At 46.7% G+C, this 23198-nt stretch overlaps 4 protein-coding genes across 4 annotated transcripts; 2 read left to right on the forward strand and 2 right to left on the reverse strand.

Moving 5' to 3' along the window:
• Positions 1-301: 301 nt before the first annotated feature.
• Positions 302-3798, forward strand: LAJ45_05905 (uncharacterized protein; the record flags this gene model as incomplete). Its single annotated transcript, XM_046115474.1, has 8 exons — positions 302-1687; positions 1749-1793; positions 1870-1885; positions 1957-2016; positions 2076-2082; positions 2189-2798; positions 2869-3496; positions 3569-3798. The coding sequence occupies 8 exons, from the start codon at positions 302-304 to the stop codon at positions 3796-3798; spliced, it is 2982 nt and encodes a 993-aa protein (XP_045971523.1).
• A 9155-nt stretch (positions 3799-12953) lies between these two features.
• LAJ45_05906 (uncharacterized protein) lies at positions 12954-14395 on the forward strand (the record flags this gene model as incomplete). Its single annotated transcript, XM_046115475.1, has 8 exons — positions 12954-12992; positions 13084-13130; positions 13184-13267; positions 13329-13382; positions 13487-13615; positions 13671-13868; positions 13922-14055; positions 14106-14395. 8 exons carry the CDS (start codon positions 12954-12956, stop codon positions 14393-14395), a joined length of 975 nt encoding a protein of 324 aa, XP_045971524.1.
• Positions 14396-18855: 4460 nt separating this feature from the next.
• Positions 18856-20154, reverse strand: LAJ45_05907 (uncharacterized protein; the record flags this gene model as incomplete). The annotated part of the gene is made up of 1 exon (XM_046115476.1): positions 18856-20154. The coding sequence occupies one exon, from the start codon at positions 20152-20154 to the stop codon at positions 18856-18858; it is 1299 nt and encodes a 432-aa protein (XP_045971525.1).
• A 1555-nt stretch (positions 20155-21709) lies between these two features.
• Positions 21710-22860, reverse strand: LAJ45_05908 (uncharacterized protein; the record flags this gene model as incomplete). The annotated part of the gene is made up of 2 exons (XM_046115477.1): positions 21710-21752; positions 21815-22860. The coding sequence occupies 2 exons, from the start codon at positions 22858-22860 to the stop codon at positions 21710-21712; spliced, it is 1089 nt and encodes a 362-aa protein (XP_045971526.1).
• Between the last annotated feature and the right edge of the window lie 338 nt (positions 22861-23198).

A 23198-nucleotide genomic window follows, 5' to 3' on the forward strand; every position in this document is an offset into this window, starting at 1 on the left:
CCTGTGAAACAATCCATGGCGTGATTAATTGGTCATCCCTACTAGCAATCAAGGCGAAACTGAGAGCCCCCATTCAAAGATCCGTACATTCTTTGAGCCGCGGAGGGTCTTACTTCAACTATTGGTATGCGTGCTTCATAGTGCGCAGTATGCGCTCCATTCTTGTACATGCGTCCCCCTTAATCGATCCGTGCGGGGGCGCCGGCCAGAAAATTCTCAGCTCAGCCTTCAACTCTCTATCTAGCTCTGTCAACGTCAACATCAACATTTCACCTTGCACACGTCCACGCATCAAACGAGTATGGGAGAAAGACACATCAACCCCTTTGTTTTTGATCCCGCGAACGATGAGTTGTTCCGAGAAGGAAGGCACACCGGCCCCTGGGGTACCGGTGATGACGAGCCTCAGCTAATTAGCGTACAACATCTAATCGCCCGTTGCTCCGACTTATGTCGGGAGATTGCGTCCATGTTGGCAGTTGCAGGAATCTCAGGAGACTCGACTATTGAACGCAAACGCGGACTGGTGAGGCGAGAGTCTATGCAAGTTGTGGAGCAGCGACTATTATTATGGGGTGCAACTATTTCCGATTACAAGGATCATTCTTCGTTAATTCTCCTTCGAGATCACATTCGAATACTTAACAGAATCCGCTGTGTCCTGTGTGGCATGCGGATTATGGGGCGGGTCCCTTATAATTACCCGGTGAGATTCAGGGAGGACTTACTTCCTCTCGTCGGCTCTCTCTATTCCAATCTTCCGGGAACATTGCGCGAAACTATAGAATGGGCTTTAACCGCTACCTTGATGAAGACCACTGCGCCAACTATGATCAACGAGAAGATCCAACTTAACGACAGCGATCCTATATTCCTCAAGTCACTTGGTTCCTCGGAAATCGAACAAAACTTCGGTTCTATGCTTGACTTGATAGATGAAAGTAAAGTTACCTCGCCAGTTCCGTTATTGACACCCGATAATCTTATTTCATCCGGTTCATATGATGGAATTGGGGTATATTCTGAAAAGAGTGATATGGATGGACCTCCCATGGGTGGTTTGATTTCCATCCGTACCGAGTGGACTATGGAACAAGCCACGACAGATTTGGGGGATATGGTATATGTTAGGACCAAGTATCAACAAAGGCTACGGTTGCCAAAGCCAGATGAGATGCGAGTTTTGGTTCTCGGGGGTTATTTCGAAAATTTAGCTACAGGTCGGGTGGAGCTTCTGTACCGCATTCCGCACTGGGCCTCACAAAAGTCCCCTCCGGTGTCACTTCGTCGACTTCTCGCCGAAAAACAGTTACCGAAAGACATTGGAGTGAGATTTTCGATTGCTCGCAAACTCATATGCGCTATCCTTTTCTTCCACGCTTGCAAGTGGGTCCACGGAAATATTGATGATCAAAATATCATCTTTTTTGAGGATTCCGAGCGTAATTTGAACTTTGAGGAGCCTTTCTTTTGTAGATTTATCCCTTCTTCCAAAGACACGGGGGAGGCTGTACCGACAACGAAAGAGTCTGCGGATGCAATATTTGGGAATGATGTTAAACTAAGAAACGCTGATACCGGAAGTCTCTGGCGGACTGTGTTATTGGTAATATTCGAGAGAGAGACTGTCGCTTCTAACGGTTCTCCTCATGACTCACGCCTAGGATATGTGGGTGCCAACAATGATGTGAGTAAATGGGTTGAAATCGATGAGTTGATGCAGTCTGAATACGGATCCGATTGGTCAGGAGGTGGTGGTATGGGGCGTAGCACGCTCGAGGGTAACCTTGGGGGTAATGATGACCACATAATCCGTCAAGGGAATATGTTCTGGAAATTTACAAGGATACTAAATATTTGCTCGTCTAGGTCCACCACGTACTCGGTGGGTGATACTATGCAATCAATCTATATATATCTAGCTTCCCCCATAACTAACCAGGTCGTAACATTCAGAGGGATCGCATTATACAGCGCTCATATACGGGTACATGGTCAGCAATTCCGAGTTTAGGTGTACGTACACCCTACCATTCAGATACTCACCCTTTAGCTGACAAATTGCAATACTACAGTTAGAAGGTTATGAGAGGACTCGGTCTCTAGGGAAGGCAGAATCTAGAGAAGGAATTGATACACAAAGTACAAGTACGGATAGATCTTTACGCATGGATATTGATCTTCCCAGGGGGTCCGAAAAACAAGAAACACAGGACGAAGTATTCCCGGTGACGGCTACTCATGAACAAATTATGCAATGGCGAAAGGATGTGCTTCCACGACTTGAAAGAATTCTCGAGAAACACCTCCCTGCGGAAGAGTCAGTATCTATTGATCTGCTCGGGATCGGAACCTGTCGGGAACAATCTCGACCAACAATCGTGGTAACCTGTAAGAGTAGCCGATTGGTCAAGCGCCTTCTCAAGAAATTCGTTTACGACAGGGCTGTATTTAGCCTGAAAGTCAGAAAGGGATCTGTTCAAAGGTCATCTGGCGGAGGAAGAGAAGACCGAGATTCTAAGCGTCAAGAAAGGCCTTTACCAGGCGCATCTATAGGAGCCTGCCGCGACGGGATACATTTGCCCGCTGCAACCTATGGCGGGCTTGTCCTTGTTGATGAAAAGCCATACGGGTTAACGGTACATCATCTAGTGGATACTGATGATCATCCGACAGAGGAGCAAGATGCGTGGCGCGTTCGTACACTGGTAGAGACTTACGCTAGTTGTCATTCGGCCACCGATGAAAACACCTACGTGGAAGAGGGCCAGCTGATCGGTGGGCCTAGACATGTAGATGTAAGTAAAATACATGTACGTTAATATCCGGTTTAGAGCGCGCTAAACAATACATTGGTTACAAATTTAGATAGGAAACGTGCCTCTGTATCCGGAATCGGAGGGGGGAGGTAGCGGGAGCGAGGGAGGTAGCGGAAGCGATGTTGAGTACGATCAGGAAAGTCTGTCTGAAAGCTTAGTGTGTGAAGTTGATTATCAGAATGATGGGAGAGATAATACCATCGAAGGCGATGACTTTATCGGAGATAAACCCGGGCTTGAAAGGAATCATGTCCAACGTATTGTGGTAGTTCAACCGGCCGAAATGGACCTCCTTGAGGAAGAAAAGAGTGGAAGCGAGTCAGTCACTGAGGAATACCATTTAGGAACGTTCCTTGCCTCTTCGGGTATTAGGAGGATTATATTCGAGTCTGAAAAGCACGAGATTGATTGGGCATTGATTGAAATATCCGCAGACCGGTTGGGACAGCGTAATTTGATTCAGGGCGGTGGGAGATTCCTTACGTCATCACTCGATAAACAAGACTCGGAGCCGTGTTCTTATGTGCCGATGGTTAACTTCGGCGGCCTGGCGGTGCACGGTATAGGCCGTACGAGTGGGCTACAGAGGGGTGAGATAAGCCAGGCTATTAGCTCAATCAGGATGTCTGGTCGGAAGACCTTTTCGAGGAGCTGGAATGTCACTGGTGAAATTGGAGGTACAGCTAGCTGCATTTTTACCCAACACTCAAAGTAATGACGTCTCACTCTGACCACCCTTCTATATATAGATCATGGTGATTCTGGGGCATGGGTCGTCGACAATCGCTGCGGGGGTGTATGTGGTCACATCATCGCTGGTCATTCCGTCAAAAATAAAGTCGTTGCATACATCAACCCGATGGAGTTGTTACTGCAGGACATCAAGGAGACTTTACAAGCAGACAGCGTATGTCTCCCAACCAATGCCGCAGCCGCCCAAGTCGGGGATATGGATGAATCCACGTATGTTATTATCTAGGGTCTTTTACTTCGTGGGGAGGGGAGGGGGGGGGGAGGTTCTGCGCAGGGGGTATTCCGAACGCTTAGCTAAACGAGCGCATTAGGTGGCCTAGGGGTGGGGGCTTTTGGTATTCTGATACACAGATACGGTGGTTTGTGTACTGACATACTTATTCATTTGGTTTAAGTATTTCTTGTTGGGATTGGGGAGAAATTCACGGAGAGAGGGAGACATGTTCATATTTTTGATGTTCGAGAAAAGTATCCTTTGGGCCGTCAGGCCGGATATAAATTGTATGGAACTGCGTGTAGAGGGAATTTGTGACAAAAGAAACGCTTGGTAAGAGGCATAGCACCACGCTGTTCTGCTGTTCTGCCAGAACTCTCAAACCGAGTGTTTTGCCAAAACTGGATTTATTCTCTAACCATTGATCAAGTAATTATAACACTCCCCGGTTTGGGGGTACACATGGTGGGCGAGTGATCAAGCGTGACGGTTCCCAATTCAAAAACCAAACCTTTCCTATTCGGGATGGAAATGATACATGATCATAAATTCTCAACCTCATTTATATACAGGTAACCTTTGCAAGACTCAACAAAGCCACGTATGAACCGTTACTCGTAGCGCTCACCAGTTAGTGCGGAGTAATATGTGACTCGAGAGAGGAACGAAGTCTCATAGGGATCATTGCATTCAATATTTTAAAAGTTACATGTGTAGTACTAGTGTTGTTTAGAATCGCTATTGACTACTGGCCATACCTTATCGTGATCGAGTAACTATGACCCTCTCATTAGTGTGGGGTTTTAGAGTTATCTCTGAGCCTTGCACAGAGGTTATGACTAGTTCTATGCATGTTAGTGAGTCTTAGAGGCTCTAACCAACGCGTTTTGTTAGCAATGCATTTGAGTCATCGGCTAGACCGATCATAGAATATCACTCGTACTATGGCAACTTAGTTTCAGTGAATTAATTAATTGATTAATTACTTCATTAATTGTGTTTCAGTGGTGAATCCACTTATAGGATCATGGAGACGAGTCTAGAAGAGCAGTGTCTCAAGTCGCCTAGTGGATACTTACCCCACCCCGATTTCTGGATTTGCTTTTCAAACCCCAATCCGTGGGTGGCAATCGATTTCTTATTAGTGGTACGTGGGTACGTAGAGCCAAGCAAAAAAAAAAATTGTGAATAATTCAAGGATGTCCTGTTATAACGGGGTTGGGATTAAAGATAGCAGGGATGATGTCAGCGTCTCACAGCAGTGAAATTGGATAGATAAATCGTTTGACTACCATTCTTTTTCACTCTGAAGATGACCATAACCATAAAGACTACCTATAAGATGTAGCTATAGACGCCCGCGGGTATATGCATACGCATAGTATCCGTTTTAAGGCGAGTCAGTCATGTACGGTGTACTTTTGACACTCAGCTGATTAGTAGTATAAGCCTCTCAAATATTGGCACTGTGATCTAGATCTTTGAGTTGCAGGTAAACGAGTGCGGTCGATGCCTAAGCGATATCATTTCCCACTCCGGCCGAAAGCGAGCGAAAGCTTTTATCAATATATATAAGTTGCTTATAGTGACGAGTGGGATTATTCTAAAAATGCGATTTAAAGATATACTGATTAGTATTTATTATATTTAAATAGAGAGCAGTGTTGCTCTCTAGACAAATGCCCTAAGAATCATCAGCACATATTGTAGCGACATACTATTTAATTATATACACTCCTCCATCTTCCTGACACATGGTGGTAGAGAAATATTACTGGATCTGACACCTGACGTACGAAATTGGGTGGGTGCTATAGTAACTTAATCTACATGGTGTTACCGTCAATACACGATGGACGGGCGCATCACAGACATGGACCATTGATTAATTAAACCGCTATTCGACAGTGAGCCGGGATATTTGGAAATAGCGGTGTTCATCGCAAGACCAGCGAGAAAATCACCCCTGAAACTCCCTCATTCACTGCCCGTAGCTTAATCCTGGGGTAACCCAAAGCTTTGAGGGCTGCTACCCTTTCCGAGACAGTTTTTTATACAATTATTGCAGAGAGCACATCCACCCACGTATAGAAAGGCCCCCTCATTCTGTCAAAGTAACCCAGACATGCGGAGTCTCCTGTCCCTTGTGTTTCCTCGATTTCTCTTCTTAATACCTTCTTTCTTATATCAAAAACAGTACAACAATACCTGTAGCTTCACTCGGGAAAAGGCACAATATTTCTGATACATGTTAGAACGATGAATAATGTTTATTGAGGGTATATACGGACATTCTTACAAAGGGTTGGCATGATAGCATCGACAAGACATCCCTTGTCTCCACTTCTGGTAGAAGAAGCGTTGGGTAACGTGAATGGTTATCGAACCAATCATTTAAGCTTTAAGTCCGAAGGCCTTGTCTTCGGGTACGGCGAGGCCATGCCTACCATATACATGCCCACTCTATTAAGCGACGAAGGACTCCTTGGGGATGTAGCCCTGTAATAGCACAGAACACGCGCTGTGTCCCACTGATCAGTAGATTGAAATATATTTTAGATTATAGGCTTACTTAATCCCCCCTGCTTTGTGGCATAGAGTGCAATTAGAGTCTTCGCGGTGGTAAACACCGTTTATTCAGAGATATATCCCCCTGATGATAGGTCGATTTGCGAACTACGGCTACTACGACTGACGGAAACTGCGTATCGATTGCTCCTAATACCTTTCACACACACAGAGTTAGTTAATTTAAAGCGAATAAGATGCTCATGAGCTTTGGGTATCACCTCGTGTTTATACAGCTTTGAGTACTACGAAGTCTCTGAACCCTCCGACACTTCATCTTCACAATCCCCAAAAATCTGATATGCCATCAAGATAGCAGTACCATATATATGGCCATCACATCTCAAAGCCGACGTGCCCCCTGTGAGGCGAGTGGGTAATCGATGATGTTGATTTGCTCATGATGATGATAATAATGATGATGATGATATGACCGGGATGGGTTGTGCAATTGGCATGGAGCTCGGAGAACCTTTCGTATTGACGTATCAAAGGTTCTGGCTGAACATCGACCGGCCAGATTTGTACAATGACTGCTGTATCCCGGCCGCGGTCATGGTTATGTACTTTCTCTCATCTCCATTTACGCTAGAAGCGTCATAGATAAAGGGGTCAAATGCTGATCTAGTTTGTGAAAAATAATGAAGAGGGAAGTCGTCTTCACCTAGCTTTATGGTTGAGACACTGGCATACATATTGTAATATGCCAGAGTGTCACTACTAGGTTCAATTGTAGATGTCAGTTCTAGCCTATTGAGCCTCTCGAATAACCTTTCACGCTAGTATTTTACCCGCTGCTGTTTGTTCCGACTATTGATCCCGCGTTTCCTCCTCTACTCAGTATCTCCTCTCCCATCGACTCTTCTTTCTCGAACGTCCACGTAACCACATGCATCACAGGTATTTAGTCTTCATTTCCGTTCATGTTTGTCACAGAGTCCTCTAGCAATCAATATGTATGAATACATCAACCTATAATTTGGCAATTTGGGCTGTGGCTCACTAGTGGTAGCTCGCTTCGAATATCGCGTTATTCTTAACGTGACTACATGTGAATGCGGGTCTGAGAAAACTTGACTTATGGGCTCAAACCTAACAAGCCCAAATCAGTCAACCGATCCACCCAAAAGCTTCTCCTACTGATAGAGAATGTTTTAAAGGGTGTATATTATATTTCCTAGGAGTTCCTTTAGCGAGTAGGAGTCTCGACAACAAGCTAGTTGAAACCTAACGTTTTAAGGTACATACTAGAAAAAGATTAAGCGAAGACCCTTAAATCTTTTTGTTAGGTTTTTTCTGTTCATGTATACGTAGTGACTATATATAGACTGGAGTGTTGTTGTTACCAACGACGGTTCGTGATCTTAGTTTTAAATTCCACTTAAGATAAAGGATGTTGATTATGTCGACTAATTAGTGTGGAGTTAGATCAAGATCGCGTACAACTGAAGTAGCTGCTTGGACGGCTATTGAAAACAACTATCGGAAGTTGTTTCTAGAATTCTTGCAGTGGGTATTATATTAGGTTCGACATCTACGCACGCGAGAACTTATCAGGTGGATAGGTTCAGAGTGTCACTTTTCCGATATAAGTATCCTTTGGTTCAGTTTATAAAACCTGGAATATGGAACCCGCGACTGGAAGATTGGAGGCTCTTCCGGTGCAATACTTGAGTCAATCCTAGTTCAGGGACCTATGAGATCGAGACCAATTAATGAATTAAACAAAAAAAGAGAGAGAAAAGAAAAAAGACCGCCTCAGAAGCCAATTAACACACATACTACTAAGGCACGGAATCTGGAACAGCTATGGGAACTGGTTTCACTTCTTTATATCCGACGTCTGGCCATTCGTCGTGGAAGCTGGATATATTTTACACTTATCATCCTAATGTGTCCGCTTGTTCTCACTTAATCGAGTATACGCACAGGGGGCGGTTGATACGGGCACAGTTAGAAGGTTTCTGCATAGCAAGCTGATAATGCATAGAGTTCTTCTCACGCACCTCCGTCCGAAAATAGGATCTCTAGGAAACCCACCTCTGCGAACAATTTCAACGTCAAATATACACAATATTGTGCCCTACAGTTGAAGAAATCTACCTGAAGGTTCTCATAAATTTATAATAATAAATGATAAAATTTCTAGACAGGGGCATCGGATAGCAGTATAATCATGCAACAAAAGCAGCAAGCCGCCCGTCTTAGGTTTGTGTGGACCCGGCTCACTCAGGCTGTGTCTACATAACGCCAGGTGTAACACTCGTAACAATTGGTGTAACAGTGTTCTACTGTGGCACGTGAGTCGGTGGTAAAGCATGTAAAATTAATATTATTCATCAGCATCAGAAGGAAACACAGCCGGGCAGCCAATGACAGTACGTACAACTTAATCTGCAGCGGCAGACACCTGCACTGGGTAACCTAAATAATCGATCTCACAAGTGTGACAGAGGGATAAAACCAGCCACATGAGGGGAAACGCGGGGAATGCATGTATGTACAGCGAGAGGTAGAAACAGGGGTCTCAAAACAGGGTTTCTGTGGCTGGGCAAGCCAATAGGACTCCTCCAATAATCTTACCGCAAGCTGTAGCCCACATTATTTCCTTTTGCGGCGAGTCTGTGCAAGGCAAAGGTCCCCGGGGTCCAGAACCGAACCAAAGATCGGATCGATGCAAAACCGGTTTTCGGGTGGAACCACGTTGTAGAAATATCTCCGCGAGTGAGAAAGATAACTGCTACGAGTGATGGGACATGATGAACCAGGTGGCCAACCCTAACCCTGCAGTTGAAGAGCACGCGCCTCGGAAATCATTGTGTTCTTGTTTGCTAACATAGGCTCTTCTATAATGCCACAAACATTTTTTTCGACTGCGATCTCGGGATAGAGGTACATGTAACTACAGTCGCACCTCGCTATGTCGTATCTCGATATCCCGGATCTCTCGCTCTCTCGTACGAATTGGCCTGCTACTTGCTTTCCACACCAAAACCTATTTGCTATCTCGTATCTTGGCACTTTTCGGATCGTATTGAAAATTGAGAATAGATACCCCTGTCTCCATACAAATCATATTTGCTATCTCAGATTTTTAGGTCTAGGCAGCAGTTATAGCGCGGGTTGAGGGAGCAGCTATTCTAATAGAGGAGTGAGATTCACTACTCTGTACATAGGCTCAGAGTACTAGGCTCAGAGGATCGCTCCATCTCTTATCTATAGGAGTTAAACCTCTCAATAACTTTATATGAACTTCAGGATATTTTAACAACTGATACCTGTATCTATCTCTAATTAGGTACCTGTCGAATTCCAGTTATTTAGATAGATTCAGCATGGAATTCCATTCAAAAATGATTTTTTGATCCCATACCCCTGTCAGCTTGGGAATTATTATTCGCTGTCTCGTATATTTGCTATCTCGTACGGACTGAGCTCCTCGAACACGCTAACGACATAGCGAGGTGTGACTGTACATACCTGCACGTACACTCTTTCACGCCTGGCGGCGCCGCGGCTCCACAGCTTGCAGCACCCTAACTTGCACGGGGAAAGCAGCCTTGTCGAGTCGTTACAGGTTTTTTTGCCATGATCCTAATACTGGTCATATCATCGGATCAGTTTTCCTTGCGATGCATGCTTTTACTTAAATACTGACCCCGGCGTTTATGATACTGCGGTAGCTTAGCGGCGCTTCGACTGAGATCAACTTCCGACTGGATCAACCCTCCACCACCAGCATTACGCCTCACCACGTAATCTTCAGATGTTCGAGTTAATTAAGTCTCCGAAACCACCGAAAATGTGAGGAAAAACTCAAAATACAAGTCTTTGGCTATCCGAGTAAGTAATAAATTATAAAATAAATACAACCTAGAACTCATACTTCCTGATCCTCAAAGATTCATGTGGATTGCTCTAGATGAGCGATCTTCTCTTAACGAACTCAGTCAGTCAAGTGGTCTCAGAGGATAACAAAAAGCATCTAAACGCCTTGATGAGAATTGATCTGCATGGGGCATAACTAACCCCTTTTTACCGCCGGATTTGTGGAGCTGCCGGCTGGTGTTGCCGAGCGGGGGGTGAGAGGTGCGGGAGCTATGAACGGTCCTCGACCTAGGGGATCATCGACGCTAACAACACCATCGTGGACTACCTAGGTTTCAACAGCCTCTGCGAGTTGAGCTTTTCGTGGTAGCTGAAGGTAGGTATGTTGCTGTACGCCCTGCCAACCCGTACAAGTGGTTCTCGGGACAGCACACATGCCAGACCGAAAATACGGGACTTGCGGGGGACATTCCGACGCATATTGGCACCGATTTACTAAGTAGTGGGAATCTGGGAACGCCCGTGACGGCCCAGGCAGAAGGTACCAGTTGGATTGCACTTTTAAACAATCCGAGTGTAGAGCGAACCTTGTCCGCAAATGTGCTTATCCCTTACAGGGATAGCCTCGTGGGCTGCCGGTCTCACTGCATATACCTTGAAAGTGTTCTTCTAGAGGAGTATCATACTGCCTACTCTAAGCTGCCTCATAATCAAAATATATGCGCTGTTATCACGCAAATATCTCTACTTCCGGGAAAGCGTGACGTCTCGAAATACGTGTTGAAAGTATGTGTCATTGTCCAACGACGAAACCACACCAAGAAACCCTTTTCAACTTCATGCCCCACCACACCTGTGGTGAATGATGATATGACGCTTTGCAAAACATATTCCAGGAATACAAATGTCTATTACAAAAATTCGGACTGCAGAAATATTAATCTTTGCATGAACCGTGGGTTTCTTCTTGAAACTCCGGCCAAGACCAAAATCACACCCATACCGAGCAACCTAACTACTTTTATAACTATTTTCTGGGCACGAAATTCATAAATTGAGGTACTTATAAGTATATTTATTTGTATATATATGCAATACCAAGAATTTATCAGTGTTACTGTGTTGTGGGTAAATGCCACGTTTTGGTTGTCGTGCGGTGGCTTTTGAACTGGACCGGTACATACACACCTACTTATTGCTACAGACGATGAACTTAACTCAAGGCAACTCAAATGTTCAACCCCTGGTAGTCAAAGTTGAAATACGAGATACTACCTGTCTCGTGTCGTGAAGTTCACAATGTTGATGTCCCGTGGGCCTTGGCAGTCTTGGACGGAAGCGCTGACAACTATGTATTATTTGTAGTTGGAAGGGGTGATACCGATGTCAGTAAGGCGAAGAGAAAACACATCTCCAGGGCAGGAACCAGTGATTACCTCAAGAGCCTGCATGTCTCTACCAAGAACATTGAAGCGAGACGGTTCGCGGCTATCCTCTCTCACTGGGCAGCATGAAGAGAAAAAATGTCTTCTGCAGCGACAGTCAAATCAGGTGAAGAACCGAGCAATGTGCTTGAAATGCTGAAGCGAGGTACTCGGGGCAGGTAAGAAGAACCTGAAAATGACTTTTGATGGTAACAACCTCTGATTCGCGGCTGGCGAAAAGCTACACCAAATTGAGCACCTGCTTGCAGCTTGCATTTTCAGGTTCTTATTGCCTGCCCCGAGTAGTCAAGTCACGCCTGCATGCATCAGGAGTAAGATGTGACCTGTCACGTCTGTCTGTAGGTTGGGAATGAATGCCAATGATCTGCCGGGACAGGAGCCTTGGGATTAGTACTGTCTAAGAGTATTTCTGTATGGATATATGCACAAAATTTCAACCTCGAGTGGGATTCCGCAATATTTTCTGTGAAAGCTATCTCGATATATCGAAAAGCTTTTCTTTCATGGTTATCTCATTAGAGGCACAGTGCTTTTAATCTTTGTAAGTAACACTTAGGTAATTCTTGAAAAGATTAATGTGTATGTACCTAAATGGCGGCTTGATCCGCAAGTTGATGTAGGTACTCCGCCTTTTTGGTAATAGCGAAATTTGAATGTCTATTCTGGGCAGAGCCGTTTGCATAATATGTTACTCTACCAGTGGGGTCCGCGGGTCCAAGCATCTACAATTCTATAGTATAGTACTCCAGCTGGATTACTTTAGTTCCATTAATTGCAGTTTGTATGCAGAGTACGTACATTTCAGTGTCTCTCCCCTTTGAGGGGAGTAATTCCCGTACATACATGGAGGAAAAGTTCAATATCGCCATTCCACCGGCACCCTGCTTACCGTACTAAAGAACACTAGGTCACCGTACTTTAGAGAGTACTTGCCCGAGTACTCTACCCTGCTCGCGGAAGTATGTATATATCAAGTTTCACATCATCCACCGGCTGGGTTTGGTTCTGGGAAGCCTTAAAGCACGGGGACTTTATGGATCTCCCTCACCCTCGAAAGAAAGGTTTCGTTGGACAAGTAAAGAAATACACGTCTCCTTTCGCAGCCTACCAGCATATGGTCGTGTAACAACCCGCTCGACTCACGTTGGGTACTCACGTTGGGTATGTGCATAATACATATAACTAGCTTGAACTACGTAGTATTTCCGCCCACCCCACTCGCTCAATCGTTTGCTTTATAAAGAGCTTCTCCATCCCCCCCCCAAATCAAAATCTAATTGTTCTGAATCCGAGAAGCACCAATAATTAGAACTTGCATCATTAACAATGTCAGCTTGTGACTCGCAAAGAATCGCCGTCGATCCTGTAAGTTAACCTTGTGTTGACATATAGTCTTTCTTCCTGCCCTTGCTTTGTTATTTACTTTGCCACGAGCTAACAAGGTGTGTTTTACTAGAGTGCCCAAGGTGATCGCGACGAAAGCTCCGACTATCTGAGTGGATCGTAAGCTGCCCTTTCTAGCTATAACTACACTAGCGGAGGTACTGACCCTGTAGTGAATTCTCAACCGAGTCTCTTTCATCGTCAATCTTCGAGTACCGGTATGAGAATGGCCGTCGGTACCATGCGTACAAGGACGGGTATGTGTTTAATTTATTTACCACGTCCTGCTAAAATAAATACAAACTAACAAGTCAACAGAAACTATATCTTGCCGAACGACGAGGTAAAGATCCAATGTGCTCGAAGTGGCGCGTAAGCAAACTAACAGTTTCCTTTCTTCGTTCCGTAGAAAGAATAAAATCGGTAAGTCCTCGGAATAATAAGATGCTCTGGAAAAATATTAACGCAATACTCAGTCTTGACATCATTCACCATATCTATCTTCTCATGTTAAAAGACCGGCTACACCTGGCACCCCTTGATAACCCACAACGCATTCTCGATCTCGGCACCGGAACCGGTATCTGGGCCATTGATATGGCGGAGTAAGTCCACAATAACCCTTTTGACCCTGTGAAAGCAGTCACTAATATCATGCAGACGATACCCATCGGCAGAAGTGATAGGTACAGATCTCAGCCCGATTCAACCTAGCTGGGTCCCTCCAAACGTTCAATTCCAGATCGATGATGCCGAGTCAGACTGGACATGGGAGGAGAACTCGTTCGATTTCATTCACATGCGCCATCTTAGTGGGGCAATCAAAGATTGGCAGAAATTGATGGACCAGGCGTTCAAGTAGGTTTATCTTTTCTATTTTTGAATGGGTTGGAGCTGATTGCTGTGGATAGATTCTTGAAGCCTGGTGGTTACATTGAGGTTGCCGAGTACGATATGGGCTTATTTAGTGACGACGGAACATTCCCGGAGGATCTATGGTTATGGAAGTTTTATGACCTTGTAAACAAAGCCGCTAACAAGAATGGTATCTTTTACTCCTTCCTACTTCGAGTTACCGGTATTGACAGGTTACAGGCCGTGCGTTCCAGATAGTGTCGAACGTCGAGTCGCTCCTCAATAACGCAGGATTTGAACAGCCCGATTACCGAAAGTACAAACTGCCGCTTGGCCTCTGGGCCGCTGACCCAAAGATGAAGGAGATTGGCGCATACTTACTGCTGAATGCCGAGTCGGCATATGATGCGTTTGGTATGGCGCTTTTTACGAGAGAGCTGGGCATGACGGTCGACGAGGCTCGTCAGATAGTAGCAGGTGCCGAGAAGGACTCCCGAAATAAGAGGATCCACGCATATTCTAAGCAGTAGGTGTTCCTTTAAAACAGCTACAGATGTCACAGGATTGGAGGCTAATATATATGGTGTGTAGGCATTTGTGGTGGGCGAGGAAACCGGAAAAGAGCTGATAGGGGGCGTTCAGGAGTAGATTGGGGTCCAGAAATGAATATGAAAGGTCTTGTGTGTGATATGAGTTCTTATAGTATTGTAGTTATTCAATAGCATATTCGTTGATTACATGATCGTATTTTCAATGGAATACTAGGACCGCTTAGTGTTCTACGGAACCTGGGCATAGAGGAAATAAGGAACAGAAATGAGACATGGCATAGCTCCGACAAAAAGGCTAGAGAAGTAGAAAAACTAAACCTCGGATGCTTGGCAAGAATGTACAGTACACGGCTCCCGAACTCTTCAGTTCCATAATGCTGGGTCCGTGTCCGTTCGTTGTATATATACCGCCCCGTAATATAGCAGAGTTTTAGAGATTCTCACCTTAAGCGGAGTCAAGGTTTTAAATAAGCGGCATTTACTCTGATCCTGACGTCAACCCAGCGAACAACGGTGACGTGAATATCCCTTTGACCTTCAGTCCGAATAAAAACCGTGACCGAACGTGATATAGCCTAATGCTCTCAACTGATCACCAATCATTAAGTTACTTATCACACGCCAGATCTTCGTGAAGAGAGTGTACCGCAGGGTCAATGAGAGAACGGCGTTAAATGAACAACGCTAGGACATACCGCGTTTGGTCACGATTTTGATTCTGACTGATGAGGAAAGATAGTTGTCACCTCGAATACCTAATATTAATACCAACCCCATAGGAACGTATGTGCGTAAGCACAACGGGTGACTCGAGTGATAATTATGATAGCGAGCAGATGTAGACGTGCACGCTTGACGAAATTATTTGGAAGTAAGTAATTGGGGTACGTAACGTGAATATGTAGTAACTGAGACAGAAGTCCGAGTCTTTCAAGATCTCATTAAGCCCGTAAATTTGCCGAAGGTGTTATTCATATCAGCTAGCAATTGGCATAGTTGAGAGTATTAGGGCATATTTTACAACTGTCGATTCCGACCATTGACAGTTCGCCGGCTGTAATACCACAAAATCTCAGTTTGTTCGGATGATTACCAAAGGGCGTGGTTTGCAGGAGAAAAGGGACTATGCGGATCGAAATGAGTATTGCTTTTTCTGGGTATATTCGGGTGTGAATTCGTGAGAGGTTGCCTCCGGGCGAGAGTTGATTACGGGTGAGAGGCCACCAGAGGTTGAGTATACGCTATGGTTGGGGACACCTATAACCAGAATGCGTCAATGCTATGATTTCACGGGTTAATGAGAAACCACTACAACCCTCAATAAAAAAGAGAGCTTGTTAGTGTGAGAGAGCCGAAGTTAAAGAATAGAGTGGCAGAAAGCAATTTTCAAAAAAATTGTTTTGATTCCGTCATCACGGTTTAAAATTTGACTATTTTGGTGGGGAATGTTTCAAATGTCTGAGATTTATTGCTACTTCAGGTTAGGTTAATAATGACTAATCATATCTATTCCTATTTAAGCAACTACCATTTAATATTATCAACCACTTAACAATGCCCTTTATATACATGATTTTTGAACTCTTTTGTACCATAATCCATATGAGTCCCATCTGAGTAAGCATACAATATTCGCATTTAGTATAAATAGAATATATGTATAGAACTGTTAGAAATAGAGTTCAATGTCGCAGGTAAAATCATATATAACTCTTCAATTGAATTCTGACAATTCTTTCTCGTATCATGATAGTATTTTACTGCATGCCAAAAAGATTCAATAAAATTCAATGCATAAGGAAGTTTTAAGTTGTGCTATAAAATTACCAGCTGATTGTTAACTTTCACTGTCAACTCCTCTTAGGAGTATCCTGTGTATCTTAATGTTTTGGTTCTTCAAGTTTTACAACTGTAATAAAATGGAAAAGATTTTACAAACAGGTATATAGGAATTTTACTGGTAACTGAAGTATTTGTTGCAGGCCAGAAAACTTAAAAAGTTATTTGGTATCTTCCAATCTTCATAGGTGTATTGTATGAATGATGAGTTTTTGTAAAAATATTTTGTCACCTTTTTAGTTGCTACTTAGTAGTCAGAAAGTACTGGCTGATGAATAGTGTCTGGAATTGTTGTATCAGCAAAAAACATGTTTAATCAAAACGAATTCAGGTGTCCCTACTAATGTCCAAATTTGTCTTCCGAGTTAATACTTTAAACCTCATTAGTTGTTAACAAAATGCTGTGTCGTTGCCACCAAAATGCATCCGCAAACCTGTATCCTTCGCCATATGCCTTTGGCCCTCAAGGCTTTCAGGACGCTTGGTAGGTAAACTGTAACGGCAATATTACCTGTTGGGTAAGGCGATAGATTGGATCGTTTGGAGGAGCTATTGCGCAATCGAACCAGGATTTGTAATGGGGGTTCTGTTATGTTCTTTAAGTTTCCGTTACGCGAGGTATTAGTCATCAACAGACTAGGAGTTGGATATATAAGGGGGCGTTGTCTCGTGCCTTTTCATGTTTTCCTTCCTTTCCTTTTCTCTTCACGGAAACTTTGTATTTACTCTACGAATACTACTATTGTTCTAAGCCTCGCCATAGGGTTCAACTGGTTTGTCATACCAGGTAGAACTGCCCCACAGCCCATAGTCTAAAGTACCTATTGCTACGTCTTCGCCTCGGTTTGTATTCCTTGGCACTATAGCCCCTACGTTCATAGACCCCCGTTACATAAACTACCTCTCTAGAGTTGCTGCAAGTGTTCTTGGTCTTGTTTGATGTACAGGGTGTTCACGTTAAATACCGAGAAGCCCGATTGATTGTCCTGATTTAGTATGGGTGCAACAGGTGGCTACCAATGATTTTTGATCGCATATGCAGCCAAGACCAATTATTTGTATGTAGGAAAAAAGTCTGGAGAATATTATTTCGAGTGCAATACTAAAAGTAGTGAAAAAACCCGGGACAATAAATCTAATATGGGGTAGCCCTGCCACCAGCAGCAATCACTGCCTCTAGTCTACGAGGCATACTTCCAATCAAGGTATCCAATCTATCTATGCCAATATTATTCTAGGCATTTCTCAGCATGACTTTCAGAACCTCTGAGTCTGCAACTCGTCCAACTGTCTCTCCCCACTCACTCTCCATCTCCTCTATAGTGCTTCAATTAAATTGAGATCTGGTGATTGTGAAGGCCAAGGAATGACATCCATCTCGTTAATCTGTCTGCATATATTTTCCTGACCTTTATGCCCAAGTGGATTGTCTTCCACCACCCGTATCCATCTATTCTATTCACAGTATTGTTACAGAATGGAATAAGATATTGTTATAGGATTTGGTCCACATAGACTCTGGAGTTTATGGTAACACCGGGGAGTGTGAAGACTAACTCTGTCTTCATCTCTCCACAGAATGCACCCCAAACCATTACACTTTTCCTTCCTGACTTCCAGGTCTCATCGATACAGTCGGCGTGATATTCCTCTTCTGAGGTTCTCATCACCCAATGTTTATGGCCAAAGGCAGCGGTATTGAATGTAGACTCATCTGACTATACAGTCCTAAAACAGTCCTCGTATGTCCAGTGAAGCCTGTCCTGACACCATCTTACTCGTTGAATGGGATTCTGTGGCCTTATTCCCCATATAGATACGTGTAAGGAACCGTGTGCGAAGTCTTGGCAAGGGGGTCGAGGGACACTAGGGGGCTCCTGGGAAGGAGAAAGTAGGCTCGCGCGATGACGAGGGTGGAGTCAGCGGTGTGCCCGAGGGCAGGGACAAGGGTCCGTACTAGGACGGAGGAGACAGCGGTCGGCGAGGGGGCCGAGGGGAACAGCGGGGTAAGCGAACAGAGGGCCATGAGGGCGACGACGAGGAACATGACGGCGGATGCAAAGAGCATGGTGGGCAGCAGACGTAACGTGAACGGAGAGTAAAGAAGTGTATTGAAGCGAAGTAAATCCCCCAAAGTAATAACTCAAAGTAAAATACAAGATGTTGCGTAAGGAAAGAAGTAGACAGTGAGGGGGCAAGCACCCCTATATATAAGAAAGAAGAAACAACCCGATTACTAATCCTTCGCAGAAACTTCCGGCACTTTCCGATGACTCATGCTTCCTCCGTGTTGCGGTAGTGGTTGGTAACAGTTTAGCCCCTCCTCTCGAAGAGCGAGCTCCTGCGAGCAAGTAGGCGGGAGGCGAGGTAAAAGTAAGTGCATAGCAAGTTAGCAAATGGTTGTAGGCAAAACACCAGGGAACGTAACATAGAGCGGTTTCATTTGCGAAAGAAACCGTAACAAACTATACTTTCCTACGCAAGGTCCTCTTAAGGATTGCCACGGGCTTGTTGGGATATAGGGAGCGGAAGCGTTGCAGTGCCCCTAATTCCGCATCGAGATTCCGAGCCGGTTCCCAGGTGGGCTGTTCGTAGCCGGTCTATTTGACTAGGTATTGTAATTGCCGATGCCGTATTCGGGAGTCCAGTACTTCCTGTACTTCAAACTCCTCCTCCCCTTCAACGATTACCGGGGGTGGTGGTGGTTGTATGTGGCCTGGCAAAGGTTGGGTCCGAGCAGGTTCTAGCAATGAAACGTGGAATACTGGGTGGGACTTCATCGAGGCGGGGAGTTCCAAGCGGTAGGCATGTGATCCGATGCGTTCGAGTATTTTGAACTTCCCTAGTCGTTTGTGATCTAGTTTGTCCGATGGCCTAGCGGTGCGTATGTGTTTTCTCGATAGCCATACCATATCTCCTACCTCGAGTCGGGGCTCTGGAAGTCGGGCGGCGTTTGCACTCTCAGCGGCGGCGGCTTGTGCATACAGGATCTCTGATCGCAGGGCAGCCTGTAAGGTGGAGATTGCGTTCGCAAATTCCAGTACCTCCTTCGGTGTGACTTTGCGCGTTTCTTCAGCAGGGAGGACGTCTAGTTGGGGATTATACCCATAGTTGGCAAAGAACGGGCTGACTCCCAACGGTTCCGTAGAGGCATTGTTATGCGCGAATTCTGCCAGGAGAAGAAACTCTGCCCAGTTATCCTGTTGATAGTTGACGTAGCCCCGTAAGTATTGCTCCATAATGGCGTTTACCCTTTCGGTCTGTCCGTCTGTTTGTGGGTGGAAGGCTGTGCTGAATCGGGGTTTGATGTCCAATTGGCCGCAGAGTGACTTCCAAAACTGCGAGGTAAAGGTTGTGCCCCTGTCTGATACTATGTCTTTCGGCACCCCGTGTGCTTTCCAGATGTGTTGTAGGAATAGTCGGGCCAGTTCCGGGGTGTCGGCGGTGTCTCTCGTGGGGATGTAGTGGGCCATTTTGGTGAGCCGGTCGACCACTACTAAGATGGCGTTAGATCCTTGGGACTCGGGTAGGACTGTAACATGGTCCATGGATAACGAAGACCAAGGTTTGACTGGGGGCGCCAGTGGTTTGAGGAGACCATACGGGGCGTGTCGGGCCGGCTTAATTCGGGAGCAGGTATCGCAGTGGTCCACATAACGGGCAACGTACTTCCGCATTTGGGGCCAGTAGAAGTTCCGGGACAGTAGTTCCAGCGTGCGTGCCCGTCCTGGGTGTCCGGCCGAAGGTGCGTCATGGTGGGTGCGGAGGATCTCCAACTTGATAGCGGCGTCGTCAGGGATGTATAGTAGGCCCTGATAGTACAGTAATCCTTCCTTAACTGTGCATTCGCCTATGGGTAAGAAGCGGGAGTGTTTCTTCTTGGCTGCGATATCCTTCATGAGTTGTTTGGAAAGAGGGTCCTTGGCCAGTGCGGTCTCTAGTTCCCTTTGGCGGGATGGTGCCACTTTGGAGGGTGTGGGGGTCTGTAGTGCGGCCGCCAGACGAAGGTTCTTTGGTTTTAGTACAACCTGGTGCTGCTGGGTCAATCTTTCATCCCCTTCCTTAGGGAGATCTCCAGATCGACGTGTGAGGGCATCAGGTTTCCCATTCTTCGTACCCGGGCGGTAGGTGACTACAAAGTTGAAGGAAGACAGCGTTAAGGACCAGCGGGCTTGACGACGGTTAAGGATCTTTGTGGACATGAAGTGCTCCAGGTTCTTATGATCGCAGTACACCGTGGTTTCTTGGTTGTTGGGTTCCAAGTACTTTCGCCATTCTTCAAACGCGCGTACGATCGCTAGCAACTCTTTGTCATAAATGTCGTAGTTGCACTCGGCTGGCGTCATCTTGTGGGAGTAGAACGCTACAGGGTGTAGGATTCCCTGGTCGTCCTTCTGGTAGAGTACAGCTGCCGCAACAAAGTCAGAGGCATCGGTTTCCACTATGCACACTCGTTCGGGGTCATAGTGCCTTAGTACCGGGGCGGTGGTGAAAGCTTCCTTTAGTTGGGCGAAAGCGTGTTCCGCCGCGGTTGTCCATATGAACGGGGCGTCCTTCTTCAACAGATTCGTCATGGGGGATACTACCTTGGAGTAATCGCGGATGAATCTTCGGTAGAAGTTGGCGAACCCCAAAAAGACCTGCACGTCGTGGACCGAGGTGGGTGTTTTCCATTCCTGGATCGCCTTTGTTTTGTCGGTTGCCATGGTGACCCCCTCGCCGGATATGATGTACCCCAGGTACTCGGTACGATCCACGGGGAACTCACACTTCTCTGGCTTGCAGTGGAGGCCCGCGGCTTGTAGTTTGTCCAGGACAATGCGGACATGCTGCTGGTGTTCTTCGGGCGTGTTGGAGTAGATCAGGATATCATCGAGGTACGCCGTGCAGAAGTCGTCCAAGTGGGTTCGGAGGGTATCGTTCATGAAGGCCTGGAAGGTAGCGGGGCCGTTGGTGAGTCCGAAGGGCATGACCGGGTATTCGAACAGCCCGTACCAGGTTCGGAAGGCTGTTTTCCATTCTTCCCCTTCCTTGATTCGGATTTGGTTGTAGCCCTGGCGGAGGTCCAACTTGGTGTATACCTTGGCGTCTTTTAATCGGTCCAAGGTGTCGTTGATCAACGGCAGTGGGTAGCGGTTCTTGATGGTGACTGCGTTGAGGGCGCGGTAATCCACACATAGCCTTAAGGATCCGTCCTTCTTTTTGATGAACAGGACGGGAGCTCCTGCAGGGGACGAAGATGAACGGATGTACCCTCGGGCTAGCTGGTCATCCAGGTATTCCCGCAGGGTTTTGAATTCCTCCGAGGACATGCCGTACAGGGGGCCAAAGGGTGGTTGCTTGCCTTCCATCAACGGGATTTCGTGGTCGATGTACCGGTGGTTGGGGAGCGCTTGGGCCTCGGATTCCTGGAACAGGTGGAGGTATTGGTGGTATGCGGCAGGGACCAGTTCATCAGTTGATTGGGGCGGCGATGAGTTTGGGCTTGGGGCTCGGGCTGCGAGGAGGAAAAGCTGGTTGTCCAGTTGTTGTGCTTCTCTGCGGAATCGGGCGGCGGACAGGGTAATCGTGCGGCGAGGGGTGGCTGGCCTTGGGGGTATCTGCGGCGGGCGCGAGGGGGTGGCGGTGCTTGGTCTCGGGGGTATTGGCGGGGGCGGCGGGGTGGCGGCAGAGGCGGTCAATGGGGAACAGGTGAGGGTGGAGGTCCAGAGAGTTGCAGTGTGCTGTTGGCAGCGTTCGGCGTGGAAGGAGATGGATCGGTCGGCGAACCGTATTTCGGCAGCGTGGTGTTGTAGCCAGGGGAGTCCGAGGACCACTTTCTTGTCGCCGAGCTTGGTGACAAACAAGGAGGCCCCTTCCACATGATCATTCATCTCGAGGCGGAGTTTGCAACAGTGGGTGATAGCTCCGGAGGCGATGGCTCGTCCATCGATCACTTGCAAATGTCTTGGGGTCGCGAGTTCTTCAAGGGAATATCCGCGGGCCTTGGCGAAGGAAGCGTCAATGAACCCATATCCGGTGGCTCCGGTGTCCACCAGCGCCTGGAGTGCGTCCTTGTTCCGAGATAGCCGTATTGGTACTTCAAAGGGTTCGCAGTCGCCGGGGTGGTGTAGTTGTCCGATCTTGAGTTTGGCTCCTACCCTTCTCGTCCGTAAGAGTCGTGTGGCCGTGTAGGCGCCGGGGGCGTTGGTGACGTGTGCTGTGCCCCCATGGCGGGTGACCAGGGCAGGGAGTAGTGGTGCTCCTAACCGATGAAGGGTATTCAAGACTTTGACAGGCGATGGGTATGGTCCGATGCCGATGAGGTAGGGGTGGAAGTCCCTGGAGGTTAGAGTTAGGAAACACCAACCCGGGTCGTTTCCTGTAGGGTTTCCAAAAGGGGCAGCACGTTGGAGGAGGAGGCGTTGTAGTCGTCGAGTGCGTCGGGGTGTCAATAGTGGGGGGGTTTGGTCGGCGAATGGTTCCTCCCTAGCTCGGGGGAGAAGTCTACCGAGTAGGTAGGCTGTTGTCCAGGCTAGGAGGAAGAGGGCGGCGTAAGCGAATGGTAGCAGTGTGTTGGTGTTCTTCGGAGAGAGGGTGTCGGTCGACCATAAGGCACGCAACATAGTGTAAGGAACCGTGTGCGAAGGCTTGGCAAGGGGGTCGAGGGACACTAGGGGGCTCCTGGGAAGGAGAAAGTAGGCTCGCGCGATGACGAGGGTGGAGTCAGCGGTGTGCCCGAGGGCAGGGACAAGGGTCCGTACTAGGACGGAGGAGACAGCGGTCGGCGAGGGGGCCGAGGGGAACAGCGGGGTAAGCGAACAGAGGGCCACGAGGGCGACGACGAGGAACATGACGGCGGATGCAAAGAGCATGGTGGGCAGCAGACGTAACGTGAACGGAGAGTAAAGAAGTGTATTGAAGCGAAGTAAATCCCCCAAAGTAATAACTCAAAGTAAAATAC

This window comes from Morchella importuna (genome assembly GCF_003444635.1).
Source record: "Morchella importuna strain M04M26 chromosome Unknown Morimp01GS016, whole genome shotgun sequence".
NCBI lineage: Eukaryota > Fungi > Ascomycota > Pezizomycetes > Pezizales > Morchellaceae > Morchella > Morchella importuna.